Source organism: Tupaia chinensis, unplaced genomic scaffold, assembly GCF_000334495.1.
Source record: "Tupaia chinensis unplaced genomic scaffold, TupChi_1.0 Scaffold144599_1, whole genome shotgun sequence".
Lineage (NCBI taxonomy): Eukaryota > Metazoa > Chordata > Mammalia > Scandentia > Tupaiidae > Tupaia > Tupaia belangeri.
In genome coordinates this window covers 72012-98376 of record NW_006204459.1, presented here as the reverse complement: position 1 = coordinate 98376, position 26365 = coordinate 72012, and the positions used below count along the sequence as shown (strand labels likewise).

Genomic DNA, 26365 nt, shown 5'->3' with positions numbered 1-26365 from the left:
CCCAAGGCGTTAGTTTTTTTTGTGGGTGCGGTTGTTTTAGCCACTTTTCTCTTAATGTATTCTTTACTTCTTTTGTAGCATATATAATGTGCTTATTGCATTTTTATTGTGTATCTGCTTGTTTTTAATACAGTAGAGAGCTCAGTTATTACTCATTTGTCCCTCCTTGGTATAGTAACAGGAAGGTGTTTGGCTGTACTAAACAGGTAATGCAATTAGTAGAGACTTAAACAAGGGTGTAGTTATCGCATAGAATGTGTGTGGAGGTAGATAGTTCAGGTGTGTGTCTTCAAGGATAAATATTTTTCTGATTTTCCAGTCCATCAAGCTTAGCATATGATTCTCATCCTTGTGATTGTGCAGTGGCTATACTCACATCTGTATTCCATGCAGAAAAAAGGCAAATGAAAGAAGGGTTTGCCAATGTATGTTTTCTTGAAAATATTTTTTCTTATATCACATGGGTGAGAATTTGGTTGCATGGTCACCCTGAGTTGCAAGGGGATTGAAGAACTTTTCCAGCCCTTATACTAAAGAAAGACAGGGACAAAGGCATTATGGATAGCATTTGTTTAAATAGACTAGAGTTTTGTTTTCATGATTGGCTCCTTCCTCAGAAATGTCCTGGCACATATCAAATCAATTATGTCACAAATTTAACATATTTTAACAGTAGGCTAACTATATTTTTAAAAAAGATTTATTTTAAATTTTACTTATTATCATTCTTCAATTTTGACCAGAGAGAGACAGATGGAGAAAAAGGGAGTGTGAGAAATCAAGTCGCTAGGTCTGGGACTTGAATCGTGGTTGGTCATGTGAAAGTAGAGCACCTCAACCACCATGCCACCTGCCGGCCCCTAGGTTAACTATCTTAAATCTCAGGAATAAAATATGTTTGTTTGCTATTTCATCAAATTCTTTGGATCTATTTTAAAAATGTGGCCTGGCTCATGGTTTCAAATTAAACTTACTTCATTTTGTGACCAGGTTGAAATAAATAGTAGTAGAAAAGAATATGGTTCAAAGAACTTGGCTCTCCCAGTAGTATGGAAATCATTTCGTTGTATCTGTGATGAACTTCATAATGGCCCCAGCAATATTGAAAACATTTAATTTTATAAAAGCTGTACTCTATAGTTTTTCTGCTTCATAAAGATTCTATGATTTCTAGATGCACTTTAGCATTCAGTTTCTTCTTCTTTCTGTGGACCGAATTTGGTTGAGGGAGGGCCTATAGCATTTTATGGGTCCCTAGACTGTCTACATGTAACAAAGCAGTTCTTTTTTTTTTTTTTTTTAAGCTTTTTCCATAGAGCCTTGTGTGCTTGCCAGAGAAAAACAGAGACAGAGAAAGAAAGAGAGAAATAGCTTGCTGGGGGGGATGGCCATACAGCAAACCCTTCTCTATTCTGTTCTCAGGATTTTGAGCACACATATACACACGCCTGGGGTGTTTTTCAAGCTACTGGGTCCAGGACTTGAACCACAGAATTGGCCATGTGGGATCTAGTGCCTTAACTGCCATAACACCTGCTGGCCCAGGGTCCCTTTCTTTGTATTGTGAATTTGTCTAAGTTCTGTATCAAAAAGTTGCCTCTGGTTGCCAATGAGATAGTGTCTTGAAGCTGATTAGAATGAAGCTGCAGGCACCTGGGAACCATTAGGATCCTCAAATTAATTCTTGATGCTATTCCTGTTTTTATTCTCTATTACCTTCTTTAGGGTCCTGTTTCCTATGATTCATGAGTTTACATGTATCCTTTACTGCATTCTCTAGATAGTTGTTAATTTTAATGTCTGTTATTTTATCCAAATACAGAGCATTTTTTCCTGCCACAAATTCCCTTGTCCTTTCTTACTACAGCAACAGGAAACCCCTACAGTGATATCTGTTAGACAAATCCCTTTCCTCAGAGAGTGCACTTTCCTCCATAGACCTTCCATTCAATTGTTCTTGGAAAGGAAGGAACTTTTCTGAAGGTCTCTCTATTTTTTGTTTTAATTGTTTTCCGGCAATTTATGTCCTATTTGGTAGTGAAGAATTATTTTCTCTTAAAGGCCACGTATATGAGTAGGAAGAGATCAAATAAGGGTCACATGTGAAAAGAACCTATTGAAAACCAGATGTCGTGGTGATCAGAAACTCAGGAAGCTGAGGCAGGAGGATCCCAAGCTTGAGGCAAGGGTGGACAACTTGGTGAGAGCCTGTCTAAAAAATAGCCAGGCGCAGTAGTGCATGCCTGTGGTCCCAGACACTTGGGAGGCTGAGGCAAGAAGATTGTGACACAGCGAGACCCTGTTAAAAAAAAAAAAAAAAAGTCCTGCTGAGAGATAGTTCTTTTGAGTAGGATTTTTATTTGAGAGAAAATGTTCTTGCATGCTTTTAAAATGAAGAACAGAGCACATATCCATAAAGAACAGAGAGAACACAATTTTAACCAAGAGCTAGAAAAGAAATACAGCTAGTTCATAAACATATATTTTATATTCAGTTTTACATAATCTCTCTCTTTGAATTTCTACAGCATTCAAATCTGTAGTACTCATTCATGATGATCAAGGAATTATAAACAAAGGTGACAAGATACAATTTTCAACTTAGTGAATTCCATAAAATTGAAAAATACTACTTATTGCTGATGGATGTGGGGAATAGGAAGTCTTAAAAAAAAGTTAAAAAGAGTTCTTTGGTTTCTTTTATGTGTGTATATATGTATGCATTTATTTATTTAACATTCAGTCACTGTGCACCATATGGCATACCAAATGAATTTTCCCATCATGAATATACTGCATATCAGTCCATTCAAAGACATTACCATATACATTATAATCAACAGATTACTCAACAGATTACTTCCCATTTTGGGTTCCTTAGATGTTTTGCTTCTTTCTTCTTCCCCTTGATTCCTTCCCTCTTTTTAAATTTGCCAGAGAATGCATCTATTCACCAGAGAGGAAGAGAGAGCGAGAGAGCGAGCGAGAGGGAGAGAGGGAGGGAGGGAAGGAGAGGGAGGGAGGGAGAAAGCATCCCTCCATGGGGCATGGTCACCTGCAATCCCATCTCCTCCATTTCTCCCTCCTTTCAGGATTTTGGGCACACACCCACATGCCCTGGGCATGTTTTCCTGCCCTTTGGGTTGGGATGGGACTTGAACCACATGACTGGCCATGTAGGATACTACCACCTTAACCACTATGCCACAGATTGGCCCTCCTCAACTGTTTTTTTTTAATTGTAAGAGATTAGCATACCAAAAAGTATAGTGGCAAATATAATAAAAGTTTTCTGTGTTCAGCATTTTATTTCAGATATATATATATATTTTTTTGGGGGGGAGAGATTTTCACTATAGGGCACGTGCGCTCGCCAGACAGACAGAGAGAGACATTAGAGACAGAAAGCGAGAACGCACCCCCCAGGGGGGATGGTCACGCCACAATCCCTTCTCCTCCATTCTCCTCTCGGGATCGTGGGCACGCACGCACACGCGCCCGGCGTGAGTTTTAAGCCACCGGGTCCAGGACGCGAACCGCGGTCGACTACGTGGGAGTCCAGCAACATAGCCATTACGCTAACTGCTGGTTCCCTATTTCAGATATATTTTTAAGACCTAACTCTCCCTAATCTGGTTTCTATACTTCCTTTCTTCCTTAGCCATTAATCCCTCTTACAACAAACCTGAGGCAACCACTCTCTGTAAACAAGCTCTCATTCAGCTGGTGAAAATGGAACTAGTAAAACTTTCTGTGAGCAATAACATATTTGATTATAAAACAGCAATTTAAACCGCCTTTTCTAATTTGTCTGTCTTAATAGACATCAGTTTGGTGAATAGAAAATATTCCCCATCATGTCATAGAACAATCTATATTCAATACAGTGTTAAAATACATCATTTGGTTTTGTTATGCATAGTTAAAGTAGATAAAGGAAGGGGAAGATGGGAAATTATCAGATTGAGTTTACATTGAAAGAGGTAGTAGTAGGCAACTAGTTTGTTTATGTCTTTCAGGAGATTTATTGTTTTAGTCATCAGTTACTCAATGTTTTCTCTGTGTCAGCTGGGTACTGAATGTTATGATCTGTGTAGCTAGGCCAAGTCATGGCCTCAACCCGGAAGGAGCCTGCAATCTGGAGGAAATAATACACACACAGCAGGAAAACTGGTGAGCAAACATGAATGAGTACTACAGATTTGAAAGAAAAGAGAGAATATGTCCTGATGGGGATACATTTATAAGGAAGATATGAATTATACCTTCATTAACAATGGCTTTAAGGGGCTGGCAAGCGACGTGGTGGTTGAGGCACTGGACTCCCACATGGCCAACTGAGGTTCAAGTCTTGGACCTTTCTCACTTTCCCTCTCTCTCTCTTTGGTCAAATTTAAAATAATGATAACAATAAAATGAAAATAATTCTTCAAAAAACAAACAAACAAATAATGACTTTAGGACTCAGGCCAGCATGCACATGTGCCTATGACCTTGGCTGGGGGAGATCATGGTGTGGGGACCTTGTTGGAGTACCTATCTCTTTATCTTTCCCTGTCTCTCTTCCTTTGATGGAAGAAATTGATGAGTGAACTTGAAAAAAATAGTGGTTTGGGGATTCAAATAAGTTAAAGGAAGGAAAATCACATTTAGATGTGAAGGGAAATGGTGTAAACGAAGACTTGGACATGGGAAAGTATATAGCATCTGTAGAGTCTACCTTGACTCAATTTGTAGGATTCTTGTTGTAGTACAAGAACAAATAAAGGGAGCTCATACTCTTGAGAGTTGTCTTAGGACCTCTGATTCAGGTTTCTATGCCATGGTACTTATTGTTTTTAATTGTGAGCCACAAAAATAGCCATTTTAGTATTAGAAAAATCCACTGTAGGATTTATGAAATTAAGCCGAATGATGATAAGTTTCCATTCTTGCTTCAATAACATAAAAGGGATAGCATTGGAGTAAGAATCAGACCTGGGATGTGGTACAGCTTCTATCAGGTAGTGGCTCCGATAACCAAACCAACTCTTTATCCCTAATCTGTAAAAAGAGTATGATATTATTCACCTTCCTAAACTCAGTATTTTCAATGTGCTGATCAAGTTAAATGATATAAATGTTCTAGATGCAGAGCTGAGGGAACAAGAAGAAGAAGAAACCTTCTATTTTCTTACCTCAACTCTGATTAGAAGGTATGTAATTAGGGGAAAGAAGATTTACAGAGAAATTTAAACACATCCGAAAATGGAGAGTAAAGTGACAATAGTCAAAAAAAATGTTCCCGCCGCACTGTACCAGAACCTTTAATAAATCATCTACAGCAAGTTAGACTCCAATATAAGGTTTTGGGGTTACTTTTCAGCCATATCAACATTATAACAAATATCCTGTTTTGTTTTGGCTGATTGCTCCCAAGGTTGTACTGATTCAGTAAATCAACTTGGAAAATTTCCACAATCTGCTCCTGGAGAGTAATAATTCTTACAGACCCTAGGCTACCCCCAAATGAAATAAAATCCCTTGCCCTTAATATTTCAAATGGCATGATATTCTGAATTGTCTTGCCCATAGGGTTGCTTATCAGTATTTCTTTTAGGATTGCTGTTCTTCTTTGAAGAAGGGCCAGCAGAATGAGTCAGATCTTTTAGGTTTTGTTTATAGAGAGCCATCAGACATTGGTCTGGATCAGCCAGGTACAGTGAGTTTCCTTTGGCAGGGCCATTCTACTGGCTGTTCTGGCTGTTTTTGATCGTGTCTAAACTGTTTTAGGAAGCTATTTGAATAGGCCAGTTTCTAAATATATTGTATAAATATAGAGTACTTTGCTTCTGGGCTATTTTGCCATTGGCCTACTTTTAAGAAACAAACTATAAGAAATTGTGCTATGTTATGGTATTTCCTACATGGATGTTAAAGACATGGTTTATTATATTTTTTCTTTTATTCCCCAAAGGCTTTTTTATTCGTTATTTATCCATGAGCTAGAGAGAGACAGACAGAGACAGAGATACAGTACATAATGATCCACCTCCAGTTTCAGCCAGCCCCAGATTATGGCATACACTTGCCTGGTATACCCAGTCAGGTCTCCATATTGTAGACCCAGAACCTTCTCATGTGGGTCAGCTGCTCAGAATGTCATGTTTTACCACTATGGTACTGTCCAGCCCCCCCCCCCCTCTCATCCTTTGACGCAACTTTTTTCCCCATTTCTTCTTTGAAGACACTAAGGATAATTTTTCTCTCTAATCTCAGTATCATAAGTTATAAAACTTCTGGGCAACTGGTTAGTTTTTATTGTAGGATACCATGGCTCATGTAACTAAGATAATTTGAGAAATAAAGCAACAACTAATCATATGCATACAAGAGCACATGCAATGAACACCTCAGTGTGTGCACAAATTATATTGGGTTGTCGGGAAAGTCATGACGTATTTTTTCTATGCAAAAATGCATCATGACTTTTCTGACAACCCAGTATCTTGGCCCTTCCTTCCCAAACTTCCCTAAGTCTCCTTTGTTTAACCAGGAAGCCTTTTATAGGAGAGTAAACACAGTCCCAGAAATATCTCTCAACTGTTTAAAGAACAGAATCCACCATCTCCTTGTGTATTACCTGAACAGGATCAATTACTCCATACCCTATACTCTAGCTCTCTCACTGCTATACTATCTCCACTTTATCATAGGAAAACTCCAATTTTTGTAATCTCTTTCAGCTAGGTATCAAGAAGCAAACCAATTAAATCGATTTATACATATGTGAAGATCTGAGAACCTCCTCTTCAAAATTTCCAGTAGTATACCTGGGTTGAGGAGGGTCTTCAAAAAGTTCATGGAAATGTGTGTTACAAAAATCTATGCCTGGATCTCAAAGCTTTTATGCACCAAAATAAACTCTTGCTTTAGTTCCATTTTTCCATGAACTTTTTGAAGCCCTAGCATATGCTTGCTTGCTGCAAAGGATAAGGTAACTCTGTCTCCAGATGTCTAAACTCAGGTTTTCACATTCATTTGCCTCAAGGAAATAGTCAAACATAAGGGTAACAACATTTTAAAATATACAGTGCTACATTATTTATAACAGCAAAAAATAGAATCAGTTTTTAATGGCTACATTAATTTTTTAATGTATGGATATAGGTTTATTTCCAAGTGACAAAACATTTGGGGAATAGTTAAGTTACAGAACATGAGTATAATGCAACCGTTAAGAAACATGTTTATGAAGTGTTTAAATTTCAAAAGGAAGTCTTATTATGTATGGATGAAAGAAAAATAGGGCACAAAATGGAATAGCCTATGCACTCAACCCGTTTAAATGATTGGTTTTTTTAGCAAGTAAGTTTGCATGTCTATTATGTGTCCAGTGTAGTGATGAATATGAGGATAGAGCATCAAACAAGATATACACAATTCCTGCCATCATTAAACAAAACAGGACACCATTATGAAATTAAATATCCCTTTGGGGATTGGTGATTTCTAGTCAAATGTGATTAGGCTGATTTTCTAGTTTGTGGACACTCTGGGACTTTCACTTCTCTTCTACTTTTTGTCTGAGAATTCATAGCTCTACTATATGATTAACTTGAGCAGAAGACACTAAAAGCAAAAGCAACAGACAATACAAGCCTAGCATTCCCTGTCATCTTCAGATTTTCTTTACTTGTGTGATTAGTGTTTGCTCAACAGTATCAGGTTCTCCTAGGCATCCATCCTTATGATTTTTGTCTGGGCTGCTTCTGCAGAGGTTATCAGAGGAAAAAAAAATCATTTCTGCATGGTTCTTTTAATTTTACTTTATAGACAGAACTACACTAATTTTTTTTATAGGATGTAATTATTATTTTTGTGTAGCATTATTAATCTAAATTTTTCTTGGAACACATTTCCTTTATAAAATTTAATATCTATAAGAAATGGACCTTAACTTAGAAGGTCTTTCTTGAAGAATTTATAAATCTTCTTTACTAAAGAATTTCATCCTAAAAAATATGCATTCTTTAAAATTGAGCTTAATATTTTAATTTTCTGTTTCAAGCCATTAACTTTTGATTCTTTCAGTAGCTTTAATGTAATATCGTTGAAAATATCCACTACAGTGACATGATGTGTTAGATAGTGATGGAGCAGTATTCCATGTCACAGAAAGAACGCTTTCCTTTTAAGGCCTCAGGGGCATATCAAATTATCCCATATGCTATTTGCAGTGATTTCTCATTGTCATTTTTTTGTGATATGTATACACAATAGGACAGTGGGAGAATTAAACATGTGAGAACCTATTTCTTTCTGGTTGAATTGTCTGTGTTGAGTTCTTATAGTTATTTAGTATATCTAATTTTAATTATTTAAAAAAATTTGGAATATCTGAATTTCTTATATATAATCACATTTAAAACACCAGTGTGTTACATTTGGTGCCAACGTTCTCTGCTGTGGTATGCCTAAGAGAATACAAGCAAAGCCACATTGTTTATTCTTCTACATTTTCACTCACACATAGTGTCCATTATGCATTGATCTCATCCAGCAATATTAACTTTCTTTAACTGATTGTTCTGCTATCTGAAGAGTCTTATTAAAATTTAATCAGTAAACTAAAAATAAGCAGCTAATGTCTTAGTACATTCTGGTAACTCATAAAAGAAAAAAAGAAAGCAAAGCCAAATGTAGGCATGTGAGGTTAAAGGAAGGTTACTATATACATACTGGCTATTCAAGGGTATAAATAAATGACCATTTTTCCTCTCCTGAGAATTGTGATGTAATGGGACCACACTTATAGGTGATATACTTTTGCATTGGCAGATATTTACTATTTTGCCTACTAATACTGAACTGCCCCAAATTATTATATATAGCACTATATAATAGGGTTAAAGACCATCTGTGCCCCTTATTTTCCTCAGAAAAGCCTTTCTGAAAAGTCATTAAGGCTAACATTGACTCTCAAGCTATCTCCTGTGATTGGTACACTCCCCATCTACCATAAAGAAACAAATCTTGGGACCAGCAGTTAACAATAATGGCTATGTTGCTGGACTCCCATGTAGTCAACTGCAGTTCACGTCCTGGACCTGGTTGGTGACTTAAAACTCATGCCGGGCGCGTGTGTGTGCGTGCCCAAGATCCCGAGAGGAGAATGGAGGGGAAGGGACTGCGGTATGGCCATCCCCCCCTGGGGGGTGATTTCTCACTTTCTCTCTCTCTGTCTTTCTCTGTCTGGCGAGCCACGCACCCTAGTGCCCTATAGCAAAAACCTCTCAAAAAAAAAAAAAAAAAAAGAAAAAGAAAAAGAAAAAAAGAGAGAAACAAATCTTACCCACATGCATTGTCCTCATAATGTCCTTTACCTGTCTTTTCACTCATTTCTACTTTGAGAGTTCCTTCTGCCCTACTGCTTTTCTTATTTCTCTTAAAACATTTCTTGATTTAGGAAAGGCACCTTATTATATTTCTGATACTATTTCTATCTTTCTTTTCCATTTAAATGACTCTGTTCTCCTACTCAAAGGTACGTGTTTTCCTAATACCCATAGAGAATGCATTAGTTTAGAAACTTAGAGCCTTTTGCTGATCTTAAAAGTAATATATGCCTTAACAGATGAAAGACAAAGACAAATCTTCACAAAAGATGCTATTTAATGTACAAAAAAAGTATCCAACTTCACTCATCACAGGATGCACATTGTGATATCACTACTTTCTAACAGGATTGCAAAGTTGAAAAAGGCAATACAAAAGTTGACAAGAGGGACCAGCAGTTAGTGTAATGACTATGTTGCTGAACTCCCATGTAGTCAACCACGGTTCAAGTTCTGGACCCGGTGGCTTAAACTCACGCCGGGTGCATGTGCGTGTGTGCCCAAGATCCCAAGAGGAGAATGGAGGAGAAGGGATTGCAGTGTGACCATACCCCCTGGGGGGCGATATCTCACTTTCTATCTCTCTGTCTCTCTCTGTCTTTCTGGTGAGCATACACGCTCTATAGCAAAAACCTCTAAAAAAAAAGTTGTCAAGAATATGGACCAAATAGGAATGCCACTATGCTGCTGCTGGTAGTATAAACTGGTACAGCCATATTGGGAAACTGTGTAACAGTATTGAATAGAGCTGAATATAGGCATACCTATGACTTATTAATTTACTCTCATTTACCCAACAGAAATAGATAGGTAGACTTAGCAAAAGATTTGTACAATAATATTTATAGTACCTTTCATAATAAACCTAAACTTGAAATAACCCAAATATCCATCAGTAGTAAAATCAATAAATAAATGGGATATATACCTCACATGAATCAGAAGTGAGAATAAATAAACTATAACTGTCAGCAACAATGGGGATGAATCTCATGAACATGATATGGAGAAAAAGAAGATTAATCCAAGATAGTATATCCTATAACCTCACTTATATGAGTTCAGAAACATGCAAAACTCATCTATGATGTAAGAAATCAGGCTAGTAGCTACCCTTAATGCTCCAAGGTAGTGACTTGACAGGAGCCAGAATAATGTTTTGTTCAGTGTCTTGATCTGGGTGCTGGTTACATCGGTGCTCTCACCTTGTAAAAACTTAACAAAGTGTATGTATATTTATGATTTATGCACTTTTCTATATATATGCTATATAAAAATATATGTAAAAGAGTAGTATATGCCATATTATTTATCTACTGCTGCATAACAAATTATCCCCAAATGTAGCAGCTTCAAATTACAAACATTTGATATCTCATACAGTTTCTGAGAGTCAGCAATCCAAGAGCAGCTTAGCTGGTTGGTTTTGGCTCATGGTCTCTCATGAGGTTGCTATCAAGGTATTAGCTGGGGTAGCAGTCATCTAAAGGCTTGAATGGGGCTGAAGGATCCACTTCCAAGATGGCTCATTCCTATACTTGCTAAGGAGGACCCTCAGAAAAAGATCTTTGTATTACCACAGGTGAAAAACAGACAAATAAAAACCCAGATAGTATTTCATATCTGTTTTTTACATATAATATGTGCTTTATGCATGTAACAAATTATATGAATACTATTTTATAGTTTTTTCCTCATTTCAACACTCAGTTGTAGATACCCTTTTAAATTTTTTGTGATTGACTTACCTGTAAATCTGTTTGGTCCTTTTTGTATATGGCTTTATTAAGGTATAACTGATATACAATTGGTATGCATGCATATATTTAAAGTGTATAATTAGTTTTTCATGAAATTCTCATACAATTAAAATGATGAGCAAGCTATCACCCCCAAAAGTTTCCTCATATCCCTTTGTAATCCTTCCTCTCATCCTTTTTAAGTGACTGAAAAGCTTTATATACATATATAGAGTATCCTTAAAATCTATATTTATGTTTTCTTGGGACCAGCATATAACATAGTGGTTATGTTCCTTGACTCCCACATGGCCAACTACAGTTTGAGGCCTGGACCCAGTGACTTGAAAATCATGCCAGGCATGTGTCCATGCATGCCTAAGATCCCAGGAGGAGAATGGAGAAGGGATTGCAGTGTGGCCACCCCCCAGGGGGGTGATTTCTCACTTTCTCTCTCACTATCTCTGTTCTGTCTCTCTCTGGTGAGCACACATACCCTAAGGCAAAACCTTCTTAAAAACCGTTTCCGGGAACCAGCAGTTAGCGTAATGGCTATGTCGCTGGATTCCCACGTAGTTGACCGTGATTCATGTTCCGGACCCAGTGGCTTAGAACTCACGCCGGGCGAGTGTGCATGTGTGCTCAAGATCCCGAGAGGAGAATGGAGGAGAAGGGATTGCGGCATGACCATCCCCCCGGGGGATGATTTCTCGCTTTCTGTCTCTATGTCTCTCTCTGTCTGTCTGGTGAGTGCATGCGCCCTATAGGGAAAACCTCTCAAAAAACAAAAACAAAAACAAACAAAAAAACCCTCTATTTCCTTACAGGTAGCTCAAGATAATTTTTTGTTAAACTAGAACTTTCCCTATATTTGTAGGAAGAAATTCCCTCATCTTAATCAAGAATATACTATTGTAGCAGTGGGCTTCAATAAATTTATGGAAAAATGGAATTAAAGTATGAGTTTATTTTGATGCAAAAAATTCAAAAATCCAGGTATAGTTTTTCATAGTACATGTTTTCCATGAATTTTTTGAAGACCCCTCCTTGTATATCATCATTGGGCCGGATTGCCTGGATTAGAATTTTAGCTCTGCCACTTTATAAAATATATGACCTTGGGCAAATTGCTTAACTAATCTGCATCAAATTTCTTATCTATAAAATGGGGATAATGAAAGTTCTATATTTAATTCTTAGGACTGCAAAGATCAAGGAATTAATATACATAGTGATCTGATAACAAAGCAAAATGTTATCATCTTCTGTAATTATTCTCATGCATTGTTAGGCTAAAAAGCATCCTTTCAGTTTCTCTGATGATATTACCCTATGAGTTGATAGGGACTTGCATTCAAGTAGCCTGCTGGAATTTACCTCTTCCTTTTCACTCTTCTTATCATTTCCCACAGAGCATTTTGCTGAAGGTGAAGAGAGGTATGTATTTAATGCTAGACTATATTTGTACTGGTTACTTGGGCCCTAGAGATATTTCATATGCCTAAAATAAGATGATTTTTAAAGATTCTGAACCCTTATAAGCCACAGTATGAAAATTACATTTGTACATGGAAAGATTTAGTGATCACTTTCATAGTAGTGATTACACATGTGTAATATCTATTATTGGAGCACACAGTAAGTGAATATCCTATGAAAGATCTGAAGAATTAAGATATTCCCTGTCCTTGGGGAGCATACTATTAACTTGAAATATGAGGATTTATAGTGGTGAGAATGGAAAGATTGGAATATTAGAACAAAGGTTTTGTCTTAGTCCCTTACTTGCATTGCTAACAGAAATATGTGAGACTAAGTGAATTTAAGAGACTAAGAGCTTATTCTAACTTATGAAAGTGGCTAGAAAGTCTAAAGGCATGAGGTTGACCTATAACATGGCAGAGGGCAGAATCTTGAGTAGAGCAGTTGTCCATAGGTTTCTGTGTTGTTCTGGTCTCATTCCAGCTGCTTATATACCCACCAGAATTCAATCATGGGGTTTCCCATTATGACATTATTACACCAAGAGGCTCCACCTTGGCACACAGTGAAGGAAATCAGTTTTCACTTAACACCTCTACAATACAATCAAGTACCAACACATCAACCCTTGTGGGGATATCCAGTCACCGTCCACTAAGACCAAATTCAAAAACATACACCTTTGGGGCAAACCATCATCCAAACCATGACAGCATTAGAACAAAGGAAAGTGAGTAGGTCTTACCAATTGGTTATATTGGATTGAGCCATGAGTATTGCCACTGTTGTAACCCAGCATAGTGGGGGCTTGTTTTAGTACTTTCCCTAAGCTAAAAACAACATTTTTTAGTTAATTTGGGCTACTATAATAAAACACCTTTGAGCCAGTCCCATGGACTAGTGGTTAAGGTAGCTGGATTTCACATGACTGACCCTGTTCTAGTCCTGGACCTGGTAGCTTAAGAAACATGTCAGGCATGTGAGCATGCATGCTCCAAATTCTGACAGGATGGAGAAATGGAAAAGAGATTGCAGCATGACCATTCCTTATGGGGGATGCTTTATCCTTTTCCCTATATCTCTCTCTGTCTCTCTCTGGAAAGCACATACACTTTGTGACAAAAAAGGATTTTTTAAAAATACCTTAGATTAGGTAATTTATAAAGGAAATTTAAGCTCACATTTTTTGAGGCTAGCAAGTCCAAGATCAAAATGCCAGCAGATTGTCATGTGAAAACTTGCTCTCTCCTTCAAAAATGGCACTTTCATGTTGCATCCTCACGTGGTAAAGGGGCTTGTGAGGTCCCTTGAGCCTCTTTATATGGACACCAGTTCCATTTATGAGGGTACAGCCCTCAGGACTTAATCACTTTCCAAAGGCTCCACCTCTTAATTCTGTCACATGGATATCAGGTTCTAACATACGTATTTTGGAGGGACACCAACATTTCAGATATTAGAACAACCAAAATCTGCATTAGTTGTGGAATAAAGAAATAGATTGGGATATATGCCCAATATGGGACCATTAGTGAGAATGAATGTTACAACTACATGTAACAATAGGGATGAATCTCATAAACAGTATGTTGAGTAAAAGAAGCTAGATCCAAAAGAGTGTACACTAGACCATCCAGTGACATAGTGATTGGGGTGACCGGATCACACATAGCCGACTCTGCAGTTTGAGTGTCGAACTCAGCAGCTTTAAAAACACACTGGACATGTATGAGTACATAAACAAAATCCCAAGAGGAGAATGGAGTAGAAGGGATTGTGATGTGACCATCATCCCTGGGGGGTGATTTTTCACTTTTTCTTTCTCACTTTTCCTCTCTTTGTCTTACTCTCCAGTGAGCACTCTCTCTCACTCTCTGGTGAGCTTACCTGAATTTTAAAAAAAGAAAGAGACTGTGCTGTAACTCCATTTATAAAGTTCAAAATCATGTAAAATTCATCCGTTGTGTAAGAAATCAGACTAGTGGTTACTAGTGGCTGCTATCCCTTTCCTTACCCTGTTAATTCCAAGCATGGGGATTGTCCTCATCACTATACCCACCACTACTACCATCATTCCCACAGAGTGTCTAGGGCCCTGTTCTTTGGGATTTATGGTCCAAGGAAGTTGCATGGATGGCTGTCTACATGGGAAAAATTACATAGGGATGGGTAAAGTCTTAAGCTTGGACAGGAAAGTTTCTGAAACCAGGCCATACAGCAGGAGTTAAGTGCCAGGCAAGTGAGTAAAGCTTCATCTGTATTTACAGTGACTCTCCATTGTTCAAATTACCACCTGAGCTCTGCCTCCTGTCAGATCATCAGCAGCATTAGATTCTCATAGGAGCACAAACCCTGTTGTGAACTGTACGTGTAAGGGATCTAGGTTGTACACTCCTTATGAGAATCTAATGCCTGATGATCTAAGGTGGAGCTGAGGCAGTGATGCTAGCACTGGGGAGCGGTACATTATGGTGAGTTGTGTAGTTATTTCATTATATATTATAATGTAATAATAATAGAAATAAAGTATACAATACATTGGAAAAATCATCCTCCATGAAACCGGTCCCTTTTGCCAGAAGTATGGGGACTGCTTCCTTCGAAGACAGAATACCTTATTTTTGTCTACTTTTCTGATCCAAATTTATCTTTCATTTGAAGCAGTGAACACAGAATGGCTGAAGTATTAATATTTGTGGAGGAAGTGTGGGGGATGAGGAGTAAAGGAAGAAGGAAAAATGTGAACTCTTGGGAAAACAAAAGCTTAACATCTTAAAATCTCATCCTACAATACTTGGCTTAAATTGGATAATGAAGGCATCAGTAATATAGTTATAGAATTTAGAGGAAAAGTTAATTTACATGTGCAGTAGAGAAATTATTTGGTTTTGAGATCTGTGGTATCTTAGATGGTAGCAGGATGTCCAGATACAGACTTTTTTGAGGCATTTAGAATTATGGAATTAAGGGAAAAGACAGACTGGATATATAGCCTTATGTTTCATTGGGACATAAGTGATAATTGAAACATCACTGTGGATGAAATAAACTATTTCTGTTAGGTAATACAGTTGATTTCATCAAATGATTTGTAGGCCATCTAGATTGTTTGATGTAGTTCATGATGACTTCTTTTTATTCACTGAGGTGCTTCTATAGTTTTAACATGATTTATTTAGATGGTCATACCATTATCTTTAATATTTTATTGTGCACTAGAAATGTAAGTTCTACTGTCATATAAAATTAATATATCTTATTTAGAAGTTATTAGAGAATTTTCTAACTGTTGTTATTGATGGTACTGTATCTTTGTGTTTCAATAAAATTTATAGTGGACTTCCTTGCATTTCTTTTGACTTGTTGATATATGAAAATTCAGTAAGCCATTTTGTTGTATATGCCAAGGATTAGCAAATAATGGCCTGTCACCTGCTTTTATGTCTATAAACCAAGAATAATTTTTACATGTTTAAGTGCTTGAAAAAATTAATAAAAAATGTTTTATGACACATGAAGATTACATAAAACTCAAATTTCAATGTTCAAAAATAAAGTTTCATTAAAACTAACCATACAGAAATTCATTTCTGAAGTTGCTTTTGTACAGTAACCACAGAGTTGGATAGTTATGACAATGACCATATAGCCCTAAAAGCCTATAATATTAACTCTCTGGACCTTTCCAGATAGTCTGCTGACCCCTGGTATACACCAAATTATGTCTTTAGCAAAGCAGTAAAAGATTAGTATTTTAAAAAATCTTAAAGTGTTTGTTTTAGAAGTCAGTAATTCCTGTTCTGCTGCCCTGTCTTAATTATTCCTCCTTGGTATGTAGCACTATTTATCACTTCTTTACATACCCATACATTTTGTTTATTTAAATAAACAGGCACAAGTTCATTATTTCTTCTCTTCTAGATGGTAACTTTCATGACGGTGGGGAATTTTGTGTTTCATTTACTGTTGAATCCCTAGCACTTGGGAATGTAGTGAACTCACAATATCTATTGAATTGAAAAGTTGACTGTGCTGCATTTGCTACATCTAATTGTACTATATCCTTATCTGAGGATGACTTGAGAAAAGAATGAAATACAGTATCCTTTCTTCATTTACATAACTTGCCTTGCTTTGCTGTACAGATTCTAAGAAGTAAATATCCCTGAAATTCAGCAATATCCTACAGCATTGTGGTGCTGCTGCCTACTGTATACACTGAGGAGCAGCATGTGTAAATATTTATATTTATATGCATATTAATTTAAATATACTTGATAAAATAAAGTTATAACTTATTAATTTTATAAATAGTTATATGTAATATTAATATGTGATATATCTGAAGGTTTATGTCACTTTTTTTCTTTTTGGAGAGGTTTTTTGCTATAGGGCACGTGTGCTCGCCAGAAAGACAGAGACAGAAAGCGAGAAATCAGCCCCCAGGGGGTATGGCCATGCCACATTCCCTTGTCCTCCATTCTCCTCTTGGGATCTTGGGCAGCATGAACACGCGCCCGGCATGTGTTTAAGCCACCGAGTCTGGGACTTGAACCACGGTCGACTACATGGGAGTCCAGCAACACAGCCATTACGCCAACTGCTGGTTCCATATCAGCATTTTTGATGAAAATATGTTGCTAAGTTTGAAAACAATCCTGGGATGCTCCTACTTAATAGCTGTGTGAACATAAGTAAGTTGATTTCTCTGAAATTTAAAGGAATATTTATCAGTGTATTATGCCTGCCTCATCGGGTTGTTGTGAGCACTAAGGTGATATAAGTGATATTGCCTTATTGTAATACTTACACAACAGATACCAGTTGAATATTACTTGATGGATGTGGAAATGGAATATATGCAGAGGCAAAGCTCCCAGAAGCTGAGTAGAGTATATAGGGCTTCATTTATAGAAGAACTCTTAGGCAAGTGAAGAGAGCTATGGCTTTAAGAGATACCATGAGGACGGAATGGACTCCGGGGAGCCCCTAATCCTTAACAAATGAACAGGCCCTTTAGGCTCTCTCAACCTTAAAAATTAGAAGGGCCTTAGAGGCTGGAGGAGAGCAGAACAGACCTGGCAAATCTTTGAAGTAGAATGGCCAGAAGTTAGTGTAATGGTGCATCTAAGTACAGTGGAGGAAAGAGCTAAGAGAGAGCCATGTGGCTGAAAAGTAAAACAAACACAGAAGTGCTGCTCTACAAATTAAAATGTAGCCTGCAGTGTTTCAAAACTAATAAAGAGCTAGATATAATTGAATCTCAGAGTGTTACTAGAAGAAGAATAACTACCAGGAATAGGAGTTTCCAGCTGATGATTATTATGGGAAGGCTGGGAAAAGGGGTGAGTGCATGTAAAGGACATCAAGAATGGCAAAAGGAAGCACCAAAAGAATTGGGGTACACATTCCAAGCTTAAATAAGCAATGCGGCTGAAATCAAATGTAAAAATCAAATTTTAATTTTAAAATCTCAGTTCATAAAATGATCATTACACTACTCTCTGGTTTAACTAGTTACACTTAATGTATTGAAACAGATTAACCAACTAGAATATGAACCACAGCCAGATTGAACAAAGACATTTTGAAGGGGAAAATGGAAAAAAAAAGACAAACAGGCACCCCAAATAGTATCTTCATGTCTCAGTCTTACTCCTGGCCCCAGTCAGGCAGGTTTACAGTCACAAGTTCACATACCCAGTGTGTACTTGGGGACCTCAGAAAGTGAACCAGGGACCTTCCCATATGACTTCGGCATCACAGAGTGTTGTTATTTACACCACCACAGCTGGCATCAATCTTTCTTATCATCCTGCTTACTGTTACCAAGAACTGTTACAACTGTTCTCATTTAATTCTCCCTCAAAGCCTATGATGTTAGGGCTATCATTAATAAAATTGATTGAAAAAACTAAGGCTGAAGAGGTTAAGTAACTCCCCCAAGGTCAGATAGCTATTATTTGTCAGGTCAGGACTCAAACCCAGCCATTTGTGGTGGCAAAGTCCACTCTGAAAAATAAACAACAACAAAAAATGATATAGTTCTCAAAAATATACATACCTTCCAATAATTAGACAAGGTATAAGTTCTGTTGTTATTTTCCCAAATTGAGGAAATTTTAGCTTACTAAATAAGATTAGTATATAAAACAGTCTGAAATTTTGCCTGTTATATTATTGCATAATAATTATTCAGTTAACATTCAAACTACTGTGTGTATACAATGGTATTTTGTTTGATATTTGGTGAACTGAAATGATAACAGCCCCTAGGGTATTGATATAAGGTCAGTTTAGATATCATCTAAAATGTAGTGTCCACTTTGCAATGTTTGACTTGTGTTTTGGAATGTGTGCTCTTGTTTATATTTCCTTGATTTTTTTAGTGACAATGGGCTCTTCAGTGTGGTACATATACTCTATGGAATACTCCTCAGCCATTAAAAAATACAACAAGACCTTGGCTTTTGACAGAAAGTGGATGAGTATGGAAATTTTACTGCTGAGTGAAGTATGCCAAACTATGAAGGAGAAACACTGTATGTCTCCACTTAATGTATACCGAGTTTCCACACTCTGTAGCCAAAACTGAATGACTAGAGGACATAGAAACATAGAAAATGGTTATAGATGCCAGATACAGTGTGGGAAGAGGGTGGAAGAAGGAAGAGAGTCTGAAGAAGGACATTAAGGAGAAAAATAGAGAGGCAAGGCATTTATGGGACAAAGAAATGGGTTATTATCTGTTGAAGATAACGTGTATAGTATTCTCAACTGGACGGTGAGAAATGTATACATGTTGGAATATTCACTTTGTAAGCTAACTAGCATAACATATATGGTTGAATGTATAAAAGAAATTGAAATAAAATATATTTTTAAAAAGTAATTATAAAACAGAACAAGGGGACAAGGTGTTGAATAAGAATATATGGTGATAGGAGCAGAAGCTGGAGTGATATAATTAAAAATTGAAGAAAGAGACTACAAGCCAAGAAATTCAGGCAGCCTCTAGAAACAAGAAAATCAAGTAAAGGACTCAGTGTAGTCAGATCCCACATGACTGACTGTGGTTTGAAGCCTGGCTCTAGCGACTTGAAATGCACACCAGGCAAATGTCTGAGCATGTCCAAAATTCCTGACAGGATGGAGAAATGAAGGAGAATGGATCGTGGCATGACCATGCCCCATCAAGGTGTGCTTTCTCCTTTTCTCTCATCTCCCTCCCCAGTCACTCTCTATAAAGCATGCATGCCCACTGGCAATGAAAAAACAATGAAAAAAATCTTAGTTAAAAATATTCTAATAAAACATATTTATATAAAATACATGAATAAAATATATTTGATTAAAATTCATAACAAAACAAAAGGATGTTAGCTTGCTCTCCCTTAGTACTGTACTGAATAATATAGTTCTGCATTGTCAAGTTGTTGTTTCTGACTTGTATGAGCCCTACAAAGATCAATGAATTCTTAACTCGCTGTATTTATTTTTTATTTTTGCTTTAGGTAATGTGTGCTCACCAGAGAGAGATAGAGAGGGAAGTGAGAGATCACCCTCTAGGGGGTATGGCCATGCCACAATTCCTTCTTCAGTTTCCTTTTGGGATTTTGGATATGCATACACATGTTCCTGGCATTTTTCAAGCCACCAGCTCCAGGACTCAAACCTCACAGTTGGGCATGTGAGACCTAGCCCTTGACTTCCAAACTATCTGCTGGCCTCTTAACTCACTATTAGGTCATCAGGAAAGTCATGATGTATTTTTCAATGTTTTCCTATACAAAAGTGCATCATAACTTTCCTGACAACCCAATATTCTATAAAAGGCCAGGGTACTGAAAATTTGCTCAGTGCCAGCATAACTTTCATATATAAAACATGGACACAGAAGTAATTCTGATAACTAGACTGGTGACTCTTACTAGAATATACATAAAGAGTATCAACTGTAATGTTCTTTCACTGGATTATAAGCTTAGAGAAAGCAGATAATTTGTCTCTCTTGTTTAGCATTGTTTCTCTAAAGCAGGATTTCTCACCCTTGACACTACTAACATTTTGGACTAGATAATTCTTTGTTGTGAGGGGCTGTTTTTTGCATTGTAAGATGTTTAGCAGTGTCCCAAGCCTCAACCCACTAGATGCCAACAATACCCCTCCCCAGTTGTGACAAACAAAAATATCTCTACACATTGCCAAATGTCATCCCCAGTTGAGAACCACTGCTTTAAAGAGTAGAACAGTGCCTGGCAAATAAAAGACATTTACCAAATATTTTTGGATTGACTGAAGGCAAGAATGACCAGTGTTCCACAAAGTGTACTGTTTGTTATATTCTTTGCACATCTACGTGGAACCTGGAAAATTTTCTAGAGCTTTAACAGTTACACATTTTTATATATATTAGAATAGAACATTCTGGCCCAGCCTCAGTGGCACAGTTGGTAGTATGCTGTGGGTTCAGATTCCCACTCTGGTAAACCTGAAACACACTTGGAGTATTTGTATGCCTAAAATCCTAATGAGCTGGAGGCCTGGGGGGGGGGGGGATCAGGGCATGATGAGACCCTGTTAATGGTGATACTCTTTTTTGCATGCTTGCATACTGTCTATCACAAATAAAATAAACAGGAAAAAAAAAGAAAAAATCAAGATTCTTATCTTTAGAGGCTTAGTTCTGGAATGCTAGATGAGGTAGCTGACAGGTATTAGTGATTTCTGCCTCCTTGGTTTCATCTTCCCCTGGAAGATTCCTGTCTCTGATGATGTTGTCTCTACCATGCTGACCTCTAGAGAGGCAATTCCTCTTTGAAAATCCTGGCTTATACCCGACAGCCTTTTCCTTTGTGGTTCCCCCTAACACAACTGAAATAGGTTTGATTCTTTTCAAAAAGACTTCATTAAAAATTGAAAAGTAAACAAGAAATAAAATGCAAGAAGTCCTGCCAGATTTCCCTAGCATCTCTGATGTCACTATCCCTGTTAAGCTACTTTCACCCCTCAATCTCCTTTCCTTCTGTTGCCAGAGACATCTTCTTAAAATTCAAATTTATCTTTATCATTTCCCTGCTTCACTCTTTCATGGCTTCTCATTTGTATATAGATTATATTTTAATAAACTTTCTTTTGTTTTCTTCTGGATTAAGAAAGGTTATATAAATTCTATTTCCATAGTGATTAAATTTTTATCTGATGTGGAGAGCTTACAGTTAAAATTTAAATGATACTTGGGAAGGGTGAGGACATTCCTGTGAATATAGGCAAGAGTTCTTTCCTAAAGAGTTCCCAGAATAGCTTCATCTGAAGAGTCATGGGAGGTTGCTGGATATCAAACTCTGCTTCCTATAGTGCTGAGTTTCTGATGAGGCATATCCAGGGCTGCCTCCAGGAGAAATATCAGTGTGGGATTATAGCCTTCTACCTCAGTTCAACCTGAACAGTTCTGTCCTAATCAATTTTATCTATTGCTGGCCTTTATTTTTATTATTATTTTTTTGCTAAAGGATATGGTTTGCCAGAGAGAAACAGAGGGAGAGGACAAAGCATTCCCCCCCCGCCCATGGGGAGTGGTCATGCAGCAATCCTTTCTTTTCCATCTCTTCCTCTTTTGGGGAATTTACGCATATATGCAAATATCCCAGCATGTTTCTCAAACCACCAGGTCCAGGACTTGAACCGCATATTTAACCATGTGTGATCTGGCTTCCTTAACCATCATGTCATGGAGCTGGACCAATAGATTATGTTTTACAACCTTACTTCTCAGGTGCTTAGCTCTATGTTGGCCACGTGACAAGTGAACAATACACTTGTGGTAGCTCTGTGATTGAACCTTGTAAGAAAAGGAAGTGTTATGATATGAATTAGCTTCTGTATATGTGTTTGTTTCTCTCATCTTTTAAAAAGAGTTCCTGATCCCCTATATATACCTTCCCTCTGTAATTGGGATATGTATTTCTTTTTCTGTTTCTCCAAAGGTTTCTGCTGTCAGTAGTTCATGGTCACTGATTCATACTCTTTATTGGGAATAACTCTCTGGACTGCTTTGCCTCAAGTATAATTTGATTAGGGGTGCTGCTGTTTGACACCATTAGGAAGGCATTGGATTTGTCACAGAATGATATTGAAGGAGAGCCAGGGACAGGAAAGATAATAACATGCTAGCCTGGTTATTAACATTGGACTTTTTGGCATTTTTGCATGCTGATTTTTGCCTTAAGAGATAAACATGTGAATAATATGACGATTTTATTTAGCAAGGGCAGAGATTACTACCAGAAAAAGAAGGCCATATTAAGTTGATATAGAGCCCATACTTCTAGAATACTGTGATTCTATCCTCTAAGGTTAGATATTTGTTTGTGATGGGGAAAACATTTTTGTAAGGGAGTGAGATTGGACTGCTCTGAAATGAAATGCTCACATTGACCACATCAGCTGTAATGGAGCTTATCTGATATAGTGACTCAGCCTCTGTGAATCTGACCATGTGTCTGTGTTCCCTTTTGTACAGGGCATCATCAGCCAGGAGCCTACTGGAGACCACGAGAAAACATGGGGAGAGGTAAGTTTCTCTTCCCCTTTAAGTAATGTAGAATCTCTCCATAGTAATACTGGAGCCAGGATATAAATTTCCGACTCAAAGTATTTCTGTGGATACCTAAATTGTATTTCTTGTTAGTGTTAGAAAGTTTTTATCTGGGAACCAGCAGTTAGCTATGTCGCTGGATTCCCACGTAGTCGACCGCGGTTCGTGCCTGGACCCAGTGGCTTAGAACTCACGCTGGGCACGTGTGCGTGCATGCCCAAGATCCCGAGAGGAGAATGGAGGAGAAGGGATTGCGACGTGACCATCCCCTCTGGGGGGTGATTTCTCGCTTTCTGTCTCTATGTCTCTTTCTGTCTGTCTGGCTAGCCCACAAGCCCTATAGCGAAAACCTCTGAAAAAAAAAAAGTTTTTATCTGAAGTAGGACTATGCAGAGAAAGGCCAATATACCACATGCTGCTGCTGGGTCTCTTGTGGACATCTCTCAGTACAGGGAAAGATGGCTCAAATTTGATAATGATAGAGACCTGCCCAAAATCCAGCTTCTTTATAATGCTTAGCAAAGTTACCTATATGCTTCTGATGGCATCTAAAGTTTCATCTTTAATTTTATCATAATTAGAATGACTTTTTTTTGTAGAGGTTTTTGCCTTAGGGCACATGTGCTCTCTGGAGAGAGAGATAGACAGAGTAAGAGGGGAAGCAAGAAATCACCTCCCCGGGGGGTGGCCATGCCACAATCACTTCTCCTCCTTTTTTTGTCTTGGGATTTGGGGCACATGTGCACATGCACCCTGTAGGAGATTTAAGCCACCGGGTCTGGGACTCAAACTGTGTTCAGTCATATGGAAATCCAGCAAATGACATAAATGCTATGCCATCTGCTGGTCCCCAAAATTAAATTTATTTTAAGAATTATCTTATTTAACTTTATTTATTTATTTAAATTTGACCAGAGAGAGAGAGAGAAGGCTGCCAGGTCTGGGACTCGAACTGTGGTCGACCATGTGAGAGTCCAGTGCCCTTAACCACCACACCACATGCCAACCCCCAAAATTAAAAAAAATTTAAAGTAAAAATGGTTACGTGCTTGCTGAGAAAAGACAGAGAAAAACAGAAAGCATCCCCATGGCGAATGGTCATGCTACGATCCCTTCTCCTCAACTTCCTCCTCCTTTTGAGGTTTGGGGCATGCATGCATGTGTATCCAATGTGTTTTTCAAGCCAAACCAAGACCTATACTGCCATTAGTTGGCTCACTGAGTCTTTTTTTTTTTTTTTAAATATATTAATGTAAACCCCAAAAAAAAAAAAGAGATTCTTTTGTGAAACGCAAAAACAGTAACTTCATCTTTGAGGTTGATTTAGAAATGCTTTTAGTTTCCCTTAAAATGTTAAAGCACAGTATGAAAAACCATTAGATGAATTCCTTGTGTTCGTTTTTTCTTTCTTCTTATATATATATAAATTCATTTGTTTTTACATTTAATCACTGTGTATCATTACAGCATAACAAATGAATTTTCCCATCATGAATATACTTCAAATTGGTCCAGTCAAAGACATTACCATATACATTATAATCAGCAGATTTCTTTCCATTTTGGGTCCCTTAAATGTTTTGCTTCTTTTTTCTTTCCCTTGATTCTCTCTCTCTTACCCTCCCCCATTTTCCAACCTTCTCATCCAGTGTCTCCAATATTGCTCTCTATACTTGGATACCTTCTAATCAGTTTCTGCCATAGAGCACTGACATTCAGTATATATTGAGTGGGGATATATAATGCCTCTCTTTCACAGTCTGGTTTGCTTCACTTAGCAGTAAATCTTCCATATTTGTCCACTTTCTGTAGAATGCCATGGTCTCATTGTTTTTTATAGCTGAGTGGTATTTTGTAGTGCATATGCTCCACATTTTTCAATCATAAAGCTTCTTATGTGAAGTGAACAAAATAACATTTAATTTATTGTTAATAATATTAATTATTAATGAAAATTTAACTTCATAAATAATTCTAATCAATTTTTAATAGATCAGAAATGAAATGAAAGTGCTGGGGCCAGCATTCGGCATGGTGGTTAAGGGCACTAGACTCCACATGGCCAACCACTGTTCGACTCCTTGACCTGGTGGCTTGCTTTTTCACTTTCTGTCTCTCTCACTCTCTCACACTCTGTCCTTCTCTGGTAAAATTTAAATAAATAAATAATTAAATTAAATTAAATTACTATAAAAAAAGAAAATCAGAGTGCCCTAAAAGGACCTCAGAGGGAGATATGGTATGGTATAGTGAGAAGAGTACAGGACAGAGTCAGAAGTGCTGAATTCAAGTTCTACCTCTACTACTTTGATCAAATACTAGGGCCTGCCTAAAATTGTTTATACATCTCTAAAGCAGAATTAATACATTCTGCACTTTTAGCCTCAGGAAGTTGTGGTTGGCTTAATGTGATATTACAGATGAAAGTGTTTTGAGAACTCTCAAGTATAATGGAATAGAACAGTACTGTCTGCTCACCGCTGTCATTATTGAATAAGTTTATCTTCACTGATTCTTTTAACAGCAAAAATGAAGTTATTTAAATCTGACGCTTTCCTGGGCAGTAGGGCTAGGACTGGGGTCACACTAATAATTGAGAATTTCTCCTTAGGTTGTACTTTGCATGCCTCAAATTTGTATGGGCTCTGGTAGGCAACCTCAAGGATTACAGATCGATCATGGAATTTATCTTCCTAAACCTTGTTGAGTCAGCTTTCATTCCTGTTTTCTTTGAGCTTGTCTTGGAAATTAATTAGTTTTAGGGATTTTTTTTTCAAAACTTAACAAAAGATCTCTGATGGTTTAGAAATTTAAAAAATAAATTTAAAAATGGAAAAACAAGAGGACCAGCAGATGGAGTAATGATTATATCTCTGGACTCCTACATAGCTGACCATGGTTCAAGTCCCAGACCCAGCAGCTTAAAACTCATGTCGGGCGAGTATGCATGTGAGCCCAAGATCCCAAGAAGAGCATGGAGGAGAAGGGATTACGGTGTGGTCATCCCCCTGGGGGGTGATTTCTCACATCCCCTCTGTCTCTTTTTGTCTCTCTTTGTCTCTCTGGCAATCACATGTGCCCTGTAATAAAAATCTTTCTCTCCAAAAAAAAAAAAAGTAAAAACTAGTCACAGTTCAGGGACTAATCTATGCCATGTCCTCCTTTCAAGT

The 26365-nt window shown here is 37.5% G+C and overlaps 1 protein-coding gene across 1 annotated transcript in view; it reads left to right on the top strand.

The window, feature by feature from the left end:
• Window positions 1–26365, top strand: part of LOC102497264 (transmembrane gamma-carboxyglutamic acid protein 1-like) — a 95772-nt gene that overhangs the window by 33939 nt on the left and 35468 nt on the right. Inside the window, exon 2 of the mRNA XM_014583702.2 lies at window positions 23121–23171. Coding sequence (XP_014439188.1) covers window positions 23162–23171 — 10 coding nt within the window. The 5' untranslated portion in view covers window positions 23121–23161. The remainder of the gene's footprint in view (window positions 1–23120; window positions 23172–26365) is intronic.